Raw genomic sequence first — 16,004 nt, 5'->3', positions numbered from 1 at the left:
GGGGGAAAACACCCTATCTACTTCAAGTTGGCTGCTGCTCCTAAGATGAAAAAGCCCTTTGGGTGACTTTTGATATTTCCTCCTTTTACCACTGGGAAGCCACTAAATACAGAAACCGTTACTATTTATATTGGGAAGGCACCTTATGCTGGATGCTACATGGTACTAATCACAAACAGAAATCTTGTCAACAAAAAAGCTCTGCCATCACAGAATGGACACACAATTAACCCGTATATCTGGCTGGTCAGATAGGAGGTGTAGAACCTCGCTGGAATCCTTATGAAGGCTTCCAGGTCCATGCCCATTTCTAACCCATCAACATGGTTGCAGGAAGACTTCAAAAACAATATGGTGCTGGGATGTGTGAATCTCCCCACATATGCTTTTTGGGAGGAGGGCTGACACCTAGGTTTCACTTTTCCATATTTGGAGGTAGCAGCCTCGGAGGGTGGCATTGGAACTGGCTTATCTAATGTGAGGGACACATTTTGTTAAAGCGGTTTGCTCATAATGTCATTATCTGCAGCTTTCTTGTCCGGTGAGACAGCGGTGGCAAAGGCGGAACGTTTTTCCCTACCGCCAACAACACGCAGAACTGACAAGAACACACCTGCATGCTAGCATTCTCCGTTGATCACCGTGCATGGGAGAACAAACTTATTAACAACAGTGTCTGCTCTTTCTTCCTCACAATTTTGTCTGCCCCTCTGTACCCTGGAGAAGCCACGCTGTCTGTCCAGGCAGTAACATGGGTAACAGCAGAATGCTCTTGGAAATATATGTAAAAACCACCTGAATGAGCACAGCATCAAGGCATGAGAAGCTTCTGTGTGGATACCTATTGAACTGACCACGTTCACGCTATAGTCTCATCTTGATTATAAACACTGGGCTGGGTAAGACGGGCAGAATAGGCATCTAGTTTGAAACTGATGGACTGAAGTTGCTGATCGAGGCTTTAAAATTAGGCTAACAACAACTGCACTGGAAAGATCAGTAGTGAACTTGCAAGCAGTAACCAAGGCGGAAGGAAGAGGCGCAGCATGCACTCACAAGCACTTTACGGAGGTGGCTGAAAGGATGTGTACAAGGTAGGATTGGAGTGAAGCATGCATGCAAACCCTGCTTCTGAAAGAAATAAAACTATTTTCCTGTATTATAGATAGTGTTTTGTTTAATCTCATGTAAAGGGCAACTGGATATTAATTTGTTTGTGAGCCAGTCATTGACCGAGATATGCTATTTAGTGGGCTATGAATGTGTGAATTTGCCAAACCAGTGACCACAGCTTTTCTGTATCTATACTTAAAAGGAGGCACTGGAATACAGAACCAAATGGCTAAGGACAGCAGAAACGGAACGCCAATGAGCTGCTATTACAGATTAAGGTAAATAGTATAGAGCCACGTAGCAAGAATAGGCAGATCATAAAGCAGCCATGATGAATTGGGTTACGTTCTTTAAATAAACGATCCCCCACTAAGACTTTGTGAGAAACCTAGACTGGTCTCGGGGACAAAGAACTCGGGAAGAAGGTGCTGTAGCCTGTTACTCCACGGATGCCAAGGCCCTATGATAGTGCCATGACAGCAGTACACGTGGAGGGCTGCTTCCAAACAGGGCAACTAGAAAGTGTGCAGGTCTGTTGTTGTAAATTACTTGGGCCACAAAGTGCATGGCTTGCACCAAGGGTGTTATGGTATAGACTGCCAGATCTGAAAGTAGCAACGAAAAATAGAATAAACAAAAAATAAGGAAAAGGGGACATATTATAGAAAGTCCCACTGCACATAGATTTCCAAAAGAAGAATTGACAAGTGTTTGCCCCTGTGAGGAAGGAAGTATGACCACGCTGACTGTATGGTACCACCTTCAAGGAGCTTTGATGAACAGCTTATAGAGGAAACTTTCAGCCTCGTCACCAGGTGAGTCAAGCTAGAGCGGAATGCATTTTAGATGAATGATCCCTGGCCTACCTACCCTCAAGTCCCTCCACCCCCGAATCCTGCAAGTTGGTCTCTTTCTCTCGGGGGGACATAAGGGGCTGGACTTCTTCACCTACAACCAAATCACCAACTGCACTCACTGACTGTCCAACCACTGACGAATGTTTAGTCGTTCGAACCCGCCTTGAATACGTTTGTGGTCAAGGGCTTTGAGCCTTCTGTTTCTGCTCTATATTTCGGGCCTTCCACCCTGTGGCTTACCGGGGGAGGCTCGACAGGCATGCATAACTGAATGCAGCGGCTATTGAGCCTTTCACGATCCGTCTAGGAACAGAGAAGACAAAACATGCCTGCCTCGTGAGTCAAGTAATAATTTACTGTTCTTACTCATGCCTGGTGCTGACAGTTATGGGGAGTCTTCCCGTTCATTAATTAAGCAGGGAGAATGCAAATATTGCCGTGAAAGTGCACATGCGTACTTTGTGCTCGCACCCCCCACCAGAGCCTGTGCGGCAGACTGCAAGCTTCAACAGACCTGACACCATGAGTATAACAGTCTGGTTTAGAAGTAGAACACCTGGATTCTGGAGTTCCTAACTGGTAAATATTATTGTAAAATACTAGAGGGCGTTTGCTTTCCCAATACGTTTTACTGGCATTTAGTTGCACAGATATGACTCTCTATAAAAGTGCAACATCTAGTAGCGGGGCCCTGCTACTAAGCATTGCAAGCTCTCCACTGGTGTGATGGGATGCATACGTACGAATGCATTTTACGTCTCTGGGATGTGATGAAAATAACTTAACAGTGGGAGGATAATGGATGTGGAAGGATACACTATTGGGCTTGTGACGGTGCACTACATAAATGACTTTTGAATAACCAAAAATGAACTTACAGTATAAACCTTGAAGGGTTTTTTGGATCCAACTAATTTAGCACAGAGCAGGTTGCTTGACATAAAGGGGACAGAAAATGCACACATTTCAGTGGCGAGGGACTAAAGAACCATTAACTGCTGTAAGCAAATTGTCGCAAGTCATTTTTTTAACCACAAGGTGGCGCAAGCGGCACACAATTTAAATATTACATTTCCTCACTAGTTGACCCTTTCCATTTACCAGCTCGTTTCGGATGACCATTTTCCTAGTCATAGGGTCCCAATCAACACCACAATCCTCTCAGAGTTGTAGTCTTAGAGCAGCTCTTCATCTTAACTAATTTGAAAAACGCACCTGAATTATTTGGAGAGAACCTCAGGACTCGAAAATCGATGTCCCGGTGACACGGCCACATCCGGACACCCTTTTGTAGCAAATGACTATTAATCGCTCTCAACTTCCCATTTTACTAAAAAAGCGCACAAAACCCGAGCATAAATCAATGATGATGATTATTTTCAGAAAGCTTATGTTCTACCCTACAACGCTTACCTAAAACTGAGCAACTAGTACAGTGGTTCCCAAACGTTTCACAACTGTGACCCACTTTTTAGAACAAACTTTTGTGAGGCACCTACCTACCTTCAATGGACAAGAGGAGGGGCGATTTCTGAACGTAACGAAAAGATCGTGTGCTTGCGCGTTGTCATTTGCAGACACTTCTTCAATTGAAGTGGGCACTACATTTGTACTGACGTAATTTTACTGATGAAACTATATTGCACACAAATGATAATGTGTGCAAATCTGGTTCCTGTGAATATTTATTATTTGTGCATCAGCAAGTAAGTGTCTTGCTTTGTTTTGATCCTGTTTAAATCTATGTTTCCAGCACACTTTAGAATTACTAAAAAGTGCCTCATTTTTGCTTCCTAACTGCATAAGTTCATTTACAGGTATTTCCATTCTGTTGTGTACTGCAGAAAACAACATCCTACATTGTCGCATATCACTTTAAAAACTCTCACTTTGCAGTCAGAGAAAGAAATGTAAACACCAATTCTCATTTTAAATGAATAAAGCAACAATTGTCAGAAGACAGCCTGACATTGTCTGAGTTCCCTGCAAGTGTGGCAAGTTAAACACAGAATTTAAAGGCATCTTTATTCATTGGTCGGTCTTGCTAGACCCCCCAAAAATCAGCTCTTGACCTCACAGTTTGGGAAACGCTGTGCTAGTGGGTTTATGCGCCTCTGCCATCGGTGTAGCAGGAGCCACTGAACACAAACTTAAACGGCCGAGTGCCAACGAGCATCGAAACTGTGTGTCGCCCACCACTGTCCAAAAGAGGGGACAGACCACCAACCATCTAGAAGTTACTATGGCGAAGCCATAACAACGAAAAACAAATCTTACACCGCACTGACAATTATAAAGTAACAACTGAACCAAATATCAGAATCATAGATACTTCACCAAAAGCCACATCACAATAATAACATTGAACAAAACCCTAAACTTTAACGTAACCCCCTTTCCCCTTTTAACTTTAGTTGAGTCTTATCTCTAACTCAAATACTTGTATCACTGATAATTAAAAAGTGTTTCAAAATGTAGTGGATTTTTATGACCTAATATACAGTTCACAAATTCAACCTACTTCATGAAGCATGATATTCATTATTCTGCTTCACCTCATTTACACACCATGCAAGCTAATTTCTCCCAGACCGTAGTGCAGAACGGTCACATTTTGTGAAGCTGGTTCTTCAAACGCAGGAACCCCCTTTTCTAAAAATCTTCCAGAGCCATATAAACTAAGAACGTCGTGATAAATAAGGCAGAAAAGAAATAAAACCCAGGGGTACCTGTGGATAGCTGCAAACAGGTCCTCGGTGGTCCGGGGTCTGCTGGGAGTCATCGCATCATCCATCCCTTCGCGAAAAGTGCTGTATGAAAGTGTCGGTGTCTTGTCCTCGGATTCAAACACCTCAGCTGCACGTGGCAAAAAACAAAAAAACAAAAAATACAACAGTTCTTACTGAAGTCTGCGAGTGAACATCCATCCCCAAACTTACTTCTCACTCTGTTGTACCAAAGTCACACGCGGGCAGCAGAAACCAGAGTTTTGTAGTAGACCAAAGTGGGCAATGGGTACCAAAAGTTAAAGAGGGTCTTACACACTACAATAAAACCCATCCCTCGTTTTTAGAGTTTGCAGTTGTTTAGTAAAAACAAAGTCTTATTTTTTTTAAAAAAGGCATCCGCTTAAGATGCAGGCATGAAACGTTTGAGCATTTTGTCGTGTGTGCTAGCATACAAGAAGGAACACAAACACTGTCTAGTAATGCTTGACCTGACAAGATGTACGTGTCGCGTTTGTAAAACGGGCCATCGACACAGAACATGTATGTGAAGTGCATGCCGACACGATACATGCATCAGAAATCACAAGTGGATTCCTGCTTTCGTTCAATATATTTTGTGAGCCAAGGAAAGCATTGCAAATTTACCGTGCTCATCTTCTGTCTGTAGATGTTCATCTGCAGTGGTGCTGCTGTCGACGATGCCATCTGAAGAACTGCCATCATCCGATAAGGTCAGCTCCTCCTCCTTGTCTTGCCCTTGCGCGTCCTGCTCTGGTTGGGAAGCAGAAGGACTCATCGAGACCTTGGCATCCCCCATGTCCCAGGAGGTAGGATCAGCCGCTCCTGCATTGGGAATTACACCGTTGGAGCCAGTCTCATCGGAGCCGTGATCAGCTGTAAGCCCATCTTCCACCACCCCCCAATGTGCACTAACGGAGTCTGATTTATCCACGCTGGGCAGGCTTCGCACATTTTCATGGACTTCTGTTTCTTTGCTGGCTGCCAAATCTAGCTGCGGAGGAGGAACGATGAGGAACAGCTTGGGCTTCTTGGAGATAGGCGGCGGCTTCTTGCTGGGTGATTGATCAGGGCTCGGAGTCTTTTCTGAAGAGCCTGAACGTTCTGCTAGGTTTTCCTTTTCATCAGACTCACATATATGCATTGCCGAAAAGGCAGCAGCAACATGCTGTTCTGGAAAATCTACCCATGTAGAACTTTCAAGATCGCTGACCTTGTGATATTGACCTGGATGGGGGCGTGGAAGATGTAAATGAATGACAGCAGCACTTTCAGTCTCGGAATCACCGACTGTGACCTTGTGCTCTTCGGAAGCAGAGGGTTGCCAAGAGGACTTTAACGCAGCTGTCAACTTCTCCTGGCCTGCTGGCTCGGATGCCAGTTCTTCCAAGTGGTCTAGCTCGGGGGCTGGACTTTTCTTAACTGACCTCAACTGTACTTTCTGCAACGCCTGAGTGGTAACCAGGGGCACAGGTGGCTGAGAAGTATCCTGATTTTTTGTTGCACATTTTGGTGAACTTCCAGAGGACATTTCCTTGAGAGATTGTTTAAAATTATTTGGCTGTTTCATGGCATCTTTAATGAGTTTGGGGTGTAGGGGTGGTGCTATGGGAGGCTTAAATGCAGGGGTCGGAGACAGAGTAGACTGCCCCATGCTTGGGACTGCCAAGGAATTAGAACCTGTTGCATGGGTGTGAAGAAACCCATGCAGTTCATCGTGTGCGGAATTATAGGCCATGGTCTCTGGTGGGGGAGGCGGAAAACTGGGAGATGATGGTGGATGGGCGAGATCCAGCACCTCTTTGAGGGGTGATGGTGGAGGAGGGGGATCAGGGGTATGTGGCAGGGGAGACGTGGTGTTCACGGCACAAGTGGCACTCTTCCCATTAGGCTGGAGGGAGTCGGATGTATTTGAGGAAAGAGAGGTAGAAGATGAAGAAATAGAAACAGTTGAAACCAAGGAAGATTTTCTTTCAGGCACTTTTGGCTTTAGTTTGACCTTCCCATTTCCTGGAGACATGTTTTTCAGAAATAGAGGCACAGGTGTAAGGGCTGTGGGTGTATTGGACTGGCTGGAGTAACCACTGGAGGGTGACGTCACTCTGTGGGACTTCTCTGGTGAGGCATTCTTTGGGTTGGCCGGCATCCTGGACACTTGTGGTACAGAAACCCCCGACTCGTAAGAGAACTGGCCACTTCTGCAGTTGTTAAGTGACACAGTAGAGTTGATGGGGCATGAGGCAGGAGTCATTGTCTGCTCCTCCTGATTTCCAGTATAGTTGATATAATAACCCCAAGGGTCTGCATGCTCCGACTTGCTGCTACTCGACTCACTTTGTGATGGTGTGACGGGACAGATGGAGTACATATTCGGTGCCGTGGTCGAGAGCCCACTGCTGCTCGCACTGACTGTGCTCTGGCTTCGAGAACGCACTATCCAGGGGTCTTCATAATCGCTGCATGGGCTCTGAGATGGAGAACTGCTGTTTTTGTACTTGAGGTTCAACTGCAGCGACTGTTGTAAGGTAGCAATTAGAGTTTCGTTCAGCACCTGCCCGTTGGACTGTGTCTTCTTCTTTGGGGCTCTCCTGAGAGAGTCTGTTCTGGAAGGCGGAAGGGGTGGTTTCTTTGACTTCTTCAAAGAAATGCTGCGCGTGAGCGATCGGTCACTGTAGCTCGACTGCTCATCATTATTTTGCTTGCCTTTCACATCGCAAACCTTGCCTTGACCATTCTGTGTGTTCTCAAAACTGTTGCTTCTGCATTGTTTCTGCGACCTCAGGCCAGAGTCAACATGCATGGTGGTGTAGTAGCCATCAGGGTCAAGTGAACACAAGGAACTGGAGTCTGCTCTCACCGAAGCCCCCTCGTAGCTGCTGATACTCATGTTGCTCACTGGCGTAGAGTTTCCGGGGGTCCCTGTGGACATTTTCTGTGAGGGAAAGCCACCATTAACCCGGGGTTCATACACCCAGTTCTCTGTGCTGCTGATGCTGGTTTTTAACCCTCTGCCTTCTGAGTAACTTGATTCACTCCGATCATCGCTGTCAAGGGAGTTAGTCGGAAAACTCAGATTGTTTCTACCGCTGTAGGTCATGCTTTGAGATCTATTGATGGCGCTCCCTGCAGCACTGAGAGACGCAGAAGAACCAATTAGGGATGGCCTGAGAAAAACATTGGAAGGAGCAGTATCAGAGGCTTGGGAGTGATGGTTTGAGCTGCTCTCGCTCCAGTTGCCGCTGGAAGAATGATGATCCTCTGCTCCCTTAATAGTGTCAGCACCTGGATGCTTTCCAGGTGCTGTCCGTGTGTAGGAGGAGGCCGAGGTAAGCTTGTTGTCCAGCTGCCCCATGCTCATGGAGGTGTGAAGAACAATCACCTCAGACGTGGCGGATAAGGTGGCATTTGGGATGACGCTCATGGAATAGGCTGCATGGGGTGAAACCACACATGCTGGGTTGGACAGTTCTTTGTCTCCGCTTCTAACCTCCTGTGACTTGGGCCTTGGAAGCGTCCCGTTCCGGGGGCTGTTTCTCATATGGACCACGCTGTCATCCACCTGCAGTTTGCTTATCTGGCAAGGCATGGTTTGGGCCGAGCCTTCTGATAGGTACAGCGGACTCGGCTTGTGGTCCAATGATTGAAGGGATACCCGTGCGCCTGGCCTGGGCAGGCTATGGAAGTGCATCTCCCCATTGAAGCGTGGAGCAAGCAGGACACCGGCGGAGTCGCTCACGGTGGACATGTTCCCGGATGAACTTGACATGTGGGACATCTGAGCTGCGATGCCTTGCCCTTTCTGTGCTCGGATTCTTCTCACTGATGGCGGTACTACCTTCACTTCATCGGTCTGGCAGCTGGTGTCCCGAGTTCCCAGTCGCTGTGAAGAGGATCGGCACGTTTCTAGCTTCCCAAGTGTAGCATAGTGATCCGGAATATACAGCGAGTGTCCTCTGAAGTTGTTCTGTCCGATGCCAGCTGCTGCGGGTGAATATAAAACATAAATTATTGAAATAGTACAACAGCAGAAACAAGTGTGCCCCAGTCCAGACTGAAGCCATACAACCCACTGCTTCAAGCTCCAGGTCCCTGGCGAGAATTTCATAAGTCCCCAACAATCCTACCACAAGAGGCGGACTAGACTCGCGCACGCGGACCTCAGTGCCCTCCACCCCGATCTTCCACACTCGCCCAGACCTAAGACCCCTAAATGCATGCCCATTTTAACCTCCATCCCACCCAGCAACTCTTTGCTATCTTTCTTACTAAACTGCAAATCGTAAAGATGAACTAACCTCTATCACTGTGTAAACGGACTTGCTCTGTTTTATTATTTTATGACGAATATAGGAAGCTGATGCTTCAACATTACACAAAATTGGCATGAAGTGAGTCGGATGTTGGTGTATCAATTTCTTTAAGGTTCCACCAGTTTGTGTGATGTTGAAAAACTGCTGGTGTGCAGGTTATAATTGTCTGCAAGAACGAAGGGGGCATACCTGATGGATTAAAATTGCACAAAAAGCTGCCTAAATTAAAAAAATAGCAAGCAATGGCAAAAGTAGGTGGGATCCCAGTCACAACTTTAAGAGCCAATGAAATGAAATGACAATGGGAAAAGGTGACAACGAAACAAAAATAAATAAATAGTAGAAACAGTCTACATCAGGGGTGTCCAACAGTGGAACATGAAGGATGGATCCAAACCATATTTCCAGGTTAGTGAAACTGTAAATCGATTCCATTTATATTCAGTGGAGGTAAATGTATCTCTTCTGGATATGTTGAAAATATAGCTGGGTCCCGTCCATCGAAACCAATGCTTGACACCCAGGATCTAGTTCCAAATGTAGGCAATACTTGAAGATATCATAAATGGACATCCTTATCCTCAGTTTTTTGTTTTAGTAAGTTCTTGCTATTACCTTTTGTATCATGGCCCTTTGCTATTTGTGCTGATAAAAGCAGACGCCCTGTATTCACTGATGCTTTGATGTGGGAGTTGCAAAAATGGGAATAATTATGATTTATGTGGCTCCAAAACCGTTTCCCTCTCCATCAAACTACAAATGCGCTAAAACGTTAACACAAATAACTCTAGCTGCTGTCCTGGGAAGCCAAGCCTGAGTGTCCACTGTCAGGGCCTCTGATTTAGCCCTGACAGTTGAAAACGTTTAAAAAATATATACAATCTCCATGTGTTCGCCACTGCATTAAAATAAGATAACAGCGACTGAAAATATCATTTTCAGAGGGCCAGAGACCACGGATCCAGAGGCTCTGAACTATGTACCAAGATCCTATTTCACATCTACAGTAAAGCGTGGATCCCAATGCAGCTGGACAGCGACATTTCCTGACGATTATAAATATTTCACCAATGCTGCCCCCCCGCCACTTCATCTCATACAGTGCCCTCTCACAAGGACTGCTATAGTACCCTCCACTCTGGTGACTACCTCCCCCATCATACTCCTGACTGCCACTAACACCTCGCACTACATCCCTGGGACCCAGGAACATGGATGAGAAGCCCCTCTAAAATGGTGACAGACACCCAGGACCTTATTCAACTCAAGGGGGACAGACCCAAAGGCTCTGCCTGGATAAGAACTGGGAACCTTAAGTGTGGACAAACTTCCAAAGCATGGCCAAATTAAAGACACCCTTTAGCAAGAATAACCATAGCTTGAATTCTGTTATTCTGGTGGGTCTAGATACAGCATGATCAAGGTTTTACTAGGAAAATATTAATATAAAAAAGGAATTTTAAATTCAGCCTTGCTTCCTCTGTTTGAACAGGTAATGTAATGTTGTCAAGCTACAGCTCACTTCCTTTTTGAACACCATCTCCTGAGGAATATCAACGGGAAGGACAGGAAGCACCATTAATGCTGAGCAGTTGTCTGGAAATCCTAAAGGATCACGCGGTGCACAGTTCATGAACCCAAGTGGGCGTAAGTGTGTTAGTTTGGTAGTGGTGACCAGGAGAGAGTTAGTGGTGAAGTACAGTGCTGCTGAGCCGTACCTAGCTCCTTTTGTATGTTGTCGGGGACGCCAGTAATGGTCTTTCTCCTTTTGACTTTCTTCGGCCGTCTCACCACAGTGTCTGTGTAAACAAGAGACCGCCGAATGCTCGCTTGGCGGTCGAAATTCTCCCCTAGTGTAGAGTAGTGGAACAAGCAAAGCAACGTTACTTCCCAGCAGACTAACATCATGCACCACCTACCTCCGGACCAACAACAAGACAGCAAACAGGCATTAAGGAATGATGTTAGTTTAGCCCAACAGTGGGGTGGCAGAAACTAATACAACACACTGTCCCAACAAGGCCTTGGGGAATTGATAATGCGAGCTTGAGAATTAGGTTGGCGTGGGTAAGCAAGCGCAAGGCAAGCTTACCAAAACCCACCTTATAACTTTGAACCCAGAGCTACTTCTGCTCCAAAAAAGGGACGGGCAATCAAATTAAACCACTATGGCGATGTGAGAGGGACAGAAATGTGTTTTTGGCAATGGAGAACGCCCCAAAGTCCAGGCTTAGTAAATGACCGTTTTGATGGTCAGCAGACAGCTTTAGATCTGCAGCCAGAGCAACACATGGTGGAACAGGCTGTCACAGGTTTATAGCTTCTTAAGACTTGCAGCATCCCAACCAAGTTAAATTGTCATGTAAGGGGTAACTCCCTGTGCAACCTGATAACTGGCAAAACCTACACAATATCTTTAGTCTGGGAACACTCCTCTGTCAAAAATTAAGTGGTAGTCCAATCTAAATATCCCAAAGGCTATGCACCCAGATAACAAACTAGAAGAGCTCCAAACAGTCAAGCTACAGTAGGTAAAAACCCACTGAGCAAGGTCTCAAGAGAATCAAATGAATGCAGCTGTGGAGACATTTGATGAATAGCTTTTCACAAAACAAAGTATTTTGGGACATTCTGCCTTTCACATGCTTGCTCGTCCTCACTGCTTCTGACCAACTCAGGGGATGTCTCAAAAGATGGCTTTTTCAATGTCAACCTCACCTTGGGACAGGCTACGTGTCCCAACTGCAGAATCATTCTGTCAAAGAACATATCTTTACAGGAATTTCTTTCATCCTGACCAGAAATAACCTGGCATGGGTATGCTGGGTAATATACAATAAACGTGCATTTTTTTATTCTGAGACTTCTGCATGCCATATGTAATGGGTTGTACACTTGAAGACAGCATCTCGTGGAGCACACCCTAATTTGGCACAGGCATACCACAATGTGCTCGTGTTGTCCCTCTGGTAGTACTCCCTCAACTTGCATGGGGAAAATATATCATCACTGACAGAGGACAGTCACCACCTACTCTAGTTATCTTGTCTGCTAGTTCTACCCCATCCGCCTCTGTTCACCTACATCTTTTGCACGTCTGTCAGTCCGCATGATGCCTGCCATTACAGTCCTTTCACTGCTCTCCTTCAGGTACTCCTTGGCCTTCCCTGAAAACCCTGCAACAACCTTTTCTGCCACAATTCGGCCGCAATAAGCTCACCGGGCTTAACCAGCCTTCACTCGTGACCACCAGATGAAGACTAAGTACACCAGATGAGGTCCCATTATTGACTAATACAACAGTAACCTTTTTTTTTCTGGTGGATAATCCTCTTGTTGCCTTATCACAAGGCTTGGAATCACTGGTCAATAAGCAAGGACCATACGGACACCGATGTCCTGCTCAAGACATTCGATCCCTCTTTTCCTCCATCTTACAGTTCCTGCTGGTACCACACCCTGCTTGTGAGGCACTGCTATTGGGGGGGTTAGCTGTCACTTCTACGACTACAAATGTATGGCATTTCATATGGACTATCATCTCTTAGCTTTACCATCATCTGTAAACAGTAATGTCTACCTTGCTGCCCTGGACACTAACGATAACAAACATCAAGCACTGGGGAGATGTTCTCTGCACTCTATCGATCAGGTATGCTGCTGCAATAAGAGCTGTAAACCAAGGACCACCCAAAGTATGGTGCTAGGACAAAATACATGTCAATCCGATGCCATTACAGGTGTTTCTAGTGGTGAAGGACAGGGCTGGGACAGAAAGAGCCGTGGGGAGACAGTGTGCTAGAAATAAAATGAAAATAAGCAATCGGCAAGTCTGAAAGATCATTACAGCTAAACTGAACACAGGCCTTTGGCCACTGAACAATTTGCAGATCCTTCATTCGTGGGCTTTCTACATGCTAAGGCCGGTGCTTGCCCAGCATCAGCAAGCTGTTCCACATTCACTGTCAGCCAATGAATCGTGAACGACAATTGTGCGAGAGAGATCAGAAGTGGCTCTAGCTGCATGCAGGTGAGAATGGAGAATGTTGTAAGCACTGTCCAACATTTTACCTATTTCAGATCACAGCTTTATATCCCAAGTCAGCATGGACACTGTTAAGCATTCGCTACTATTCTATTTAATGAGGAACACAGGATATAGAGTTTGTTGTGCTCCGACTTTAGACAGCCCTGGTATTCAAAAGAGACTGCCAGAATGGACATCTGGCGCGAGGAGTGCCTTGCCTGTAACTGGACACACACCTGACTTGCATCTCTGACGGAGCAGCATCATGGAACAGCAGGAGGAAGTGTACTGTGAACTTTGAAAATCCTGTAGAGGGCACCCCAGACGTATTTACATTGATATATCCCCCTGCCCCCTCAAAAAATCTAGTGGGGAAGTTTCAGTGGAGTGGTAGTGTTATTCTGTGGAAAGTCACAAAAGCTTGTGATGGAAACAGCAAAGTCATGCTACTACCACTCTGTAGTTATTACACATGTTTCAAGTGGTTCAAAGCATTTAACACTGAGTGGCATTAAGTATAAGAGCACAAATCCACAGACAATATATCTGAAGGATAACTAGAATCACAATAGATGTATTAATATTCAAAAGGGCATATAAATAATAGCCTGCAAGTGCTCTGGTGCTTTTTTGATATCTTCAAGATATCAACATGTTTATCCATGCTTACATGTCCAAATAAAACAAGCATTTGCGATGCAACGGGTCTCACGTTTTCTCGTGTTAGAGCTAACAGCGTTGTGAACTCCTAACCGGACTTTTCATGCCACATAAACCATGTAAGTAACCTGAAAAGATGCAATTAACTGTGTAAAATGGTCGATATTATGCAAAGCGCTCGACTTCTGCCAAGCGAGATCGCCCTGCGAAAATAGAGAAAAAGTAGTCCACGAACCGGACAGAAAACAGAGAGCCTCGTATGCTTTCTGTACTTGGTTGATGCGCTCAAGGAGGGCTAACCACCGGAAAACGCATGACGTATGCGTGCCTTCCACAAATGAAATCCAGCAGATTCTAACAGGCAAGCCCACGAACCAATGAAAGACACTGACGTGAAGTGGACGGGGCTCTGAGCCCTTATTAATTCCTAAAGCGTCTCGCTAGCGAAATGCATGTGCAAGCAAAACTTTTGCTTTTGTGTTTACATTATAGCCTGACTTCGGAACTCTCAGTTTGTGTCTACTACCGCTTTTACTGGGGTAGTACTGTTTAATTCTCTCTAATTGAAACAGAATTGCCTGCACTCTATTATTGGCTCTGGGTGTATGTGCAAATCCAGTACAGAGCAAAATGGCCTTGATGGAATTCACTGCTGGGCCTCTGTGGTGGGCTGGCTCAGATCACAGAAACTGACCTGGAGCTAAGAGACAGAGTAATGTTCAGTGTCACACAAAGAACCAATAAAGAAGCAGGATTCCTACAAATACCTTCGCCACTGCTGATCTGTGAGGTTTCAGAATTAAACACTGAACATATCTGTTTACCACTGGACCAAGAAGGACTGGCAAGCATTAGCACAAACCTAGGTCACGCAAGTATGTTAATGTGTATGTACATTGCATTATCGATATGCAGTCCCATCAGTCTTCCCATGAAACTATATAGTTCTGCAGGATTCTCGAGTGAAGGTAATAAAATTAACACAGGCAACTGAAAGTATGGTTAAAAAATGAACATGACAACATTATTAGTATCCACAAATGAAAATGAGGCAGCCATTGGATTAGTCACAAATGAAACCACATGATGAGCCATGCACCATCCAGCCAGTGGTGGGGTTCACTCAATTCTGAGGGTAGATCTGTTATAGGCCTCCCGTTACTTCAAATGGTTCACTTCCCCCACTGCAGGATGCCTCCCAAAAAGTAACAAGAAAAAAGGACTACAGAAAGCTTTCATCTTCTCCACGTGTGTACTAATGTAGCTTGTAAATTGATGTGTTTATGTTCCTCCACATCCTTGTGTGATATTACAGGCACAAAGTGAATAAAAAAAAAAACAGAAATTAACTGAAGGGGTAAATGAAAGTCGAATTACGGAATGCTTGAATCATTGCATATTTTGAGTTGACAATATCCATGTGGGGCAAGATGGAGGAATATGCAAAAGAAGAACTGGCTTTGCTCTCGGCCTCAATAAATAGCTCACAAGGGGCCGCCCATGCATCCAGACAGGTGATGAAAGCAACACTGCTAGGGGCACCGATGCCCTTTAATCATTTCATAGTCTTTCGGTCATTTCCCATAGTAAAGTCTTAGTAAAGAACATAACTCTGGTCAAATGTTACATGGCAGTAAGTCTGTATAGTTAATTTTGGGGCACTGCCATCAATAATGCCCTATGTGGTAGGCATTACTACCAAAGAGATTCAGGTATCGAATTTAGAGATGTCATAATGGAATCACAAAACACGTTTATGAAAAGTGGCCATTCGAAACGTATTGCATTATCTTTTCTTGAGGGTATTTCTAACAACTGATCTAACATCACAAAATTGGTCCATAAGAAATAATTAAAGACAAGGGACTTCTCTTGTAATGTTTCTACTGATTACGGATATGGATGCTCCCTTACACATGTACTACCACAGTTCCCCTAGATCAGACTCTATTCCTGAGCCCCTCAATTCTATGTTACTTTGGCCTCGCACGGCCACATACCAGTCACATTGATAGGGACCACATCGGTGAGGACTGCCTGGGCCTGCTGGCGCATTTTCTCCTCTGGTGTCGGCAAGGGTAGCGACTTGGTCCAGTTGGTCTGGGTATGGATGTCGGCAAGTTCATCAGGCACTGGAGTTTTTGGTCGCTTGATCCCAAGAAGGTTTTCCTCTTCTGCAGAAGAAACCGAGCTCTAAAAAGGGGGAAATAAAGCACGAGGAAAGCAGGTCAGTAAACATAACTCCAACATCCTGACAGATGGCACGTGGGAGCTGGTGACAAGGTTTGAA

General features: G+C 45.2%; 1 protein-coding gene across 10 annotated transcripts in view; it reads right to left on the bottom strand.

Annotated features, from left to right (window-relative positions):
* Positions 1-16,004, bottom strand: part of NHSL1 (NHS like 1) — a 409,363-nt gene that overhangs the window by 4,957 nt on the left and 388,402 nt on the right. For 7 of the 10 annotated variants that reach the window (XM_069234321.1, XM_069234320.1, XM_069234323.1 and 4 more), the window contains 4 exons: positions 15,715-15,907; positions 10,746-10,877; positions 5,345-8,698; positions 4,700-4,826 (listed from right to left, as the gene is read on the bottom strand). In XM_069234321.1, coding sequence (XP_069090422.1) covers positions 4,700-4,826; positions 5,345-8,698; positions 10,746-10,877; positions 15,715-15,907 — 3,806 coding nt within the window. The remainder of the gene's footprint in view (positions 1-4,699; positions 4,827-5,344; positions 8,699-10,745; positions 10,878-15,714; positions 15,908-16,004) is intronic. The other 3 variants (XM_069234325.1, XM_069234327.1, XM_069234322.1) reach the window with 2 other exon arrangements.

The sequence above is a fragment of the Pleurodeles waltl genome, chromosome 5, assembly GCF_031143425.1.
Source record: "Pleurodeles waltl isolate 20211129_DDA chromosome 5, aPleWal1.hap1.20221129, whole genome shotgun sequence".
Classification (NCBI taxonomy): domain Eukaryota; kingdom Metazoa; phylum Chordata; class Amphibia; order Caudata; family Salamandridae; genus Pleurodeles; species Pleurodeles waltl.
Note: the sequence above shows the minus strand (reverse complement) of the source record. Positions and strands in the feature narration are given on the sequence as shown.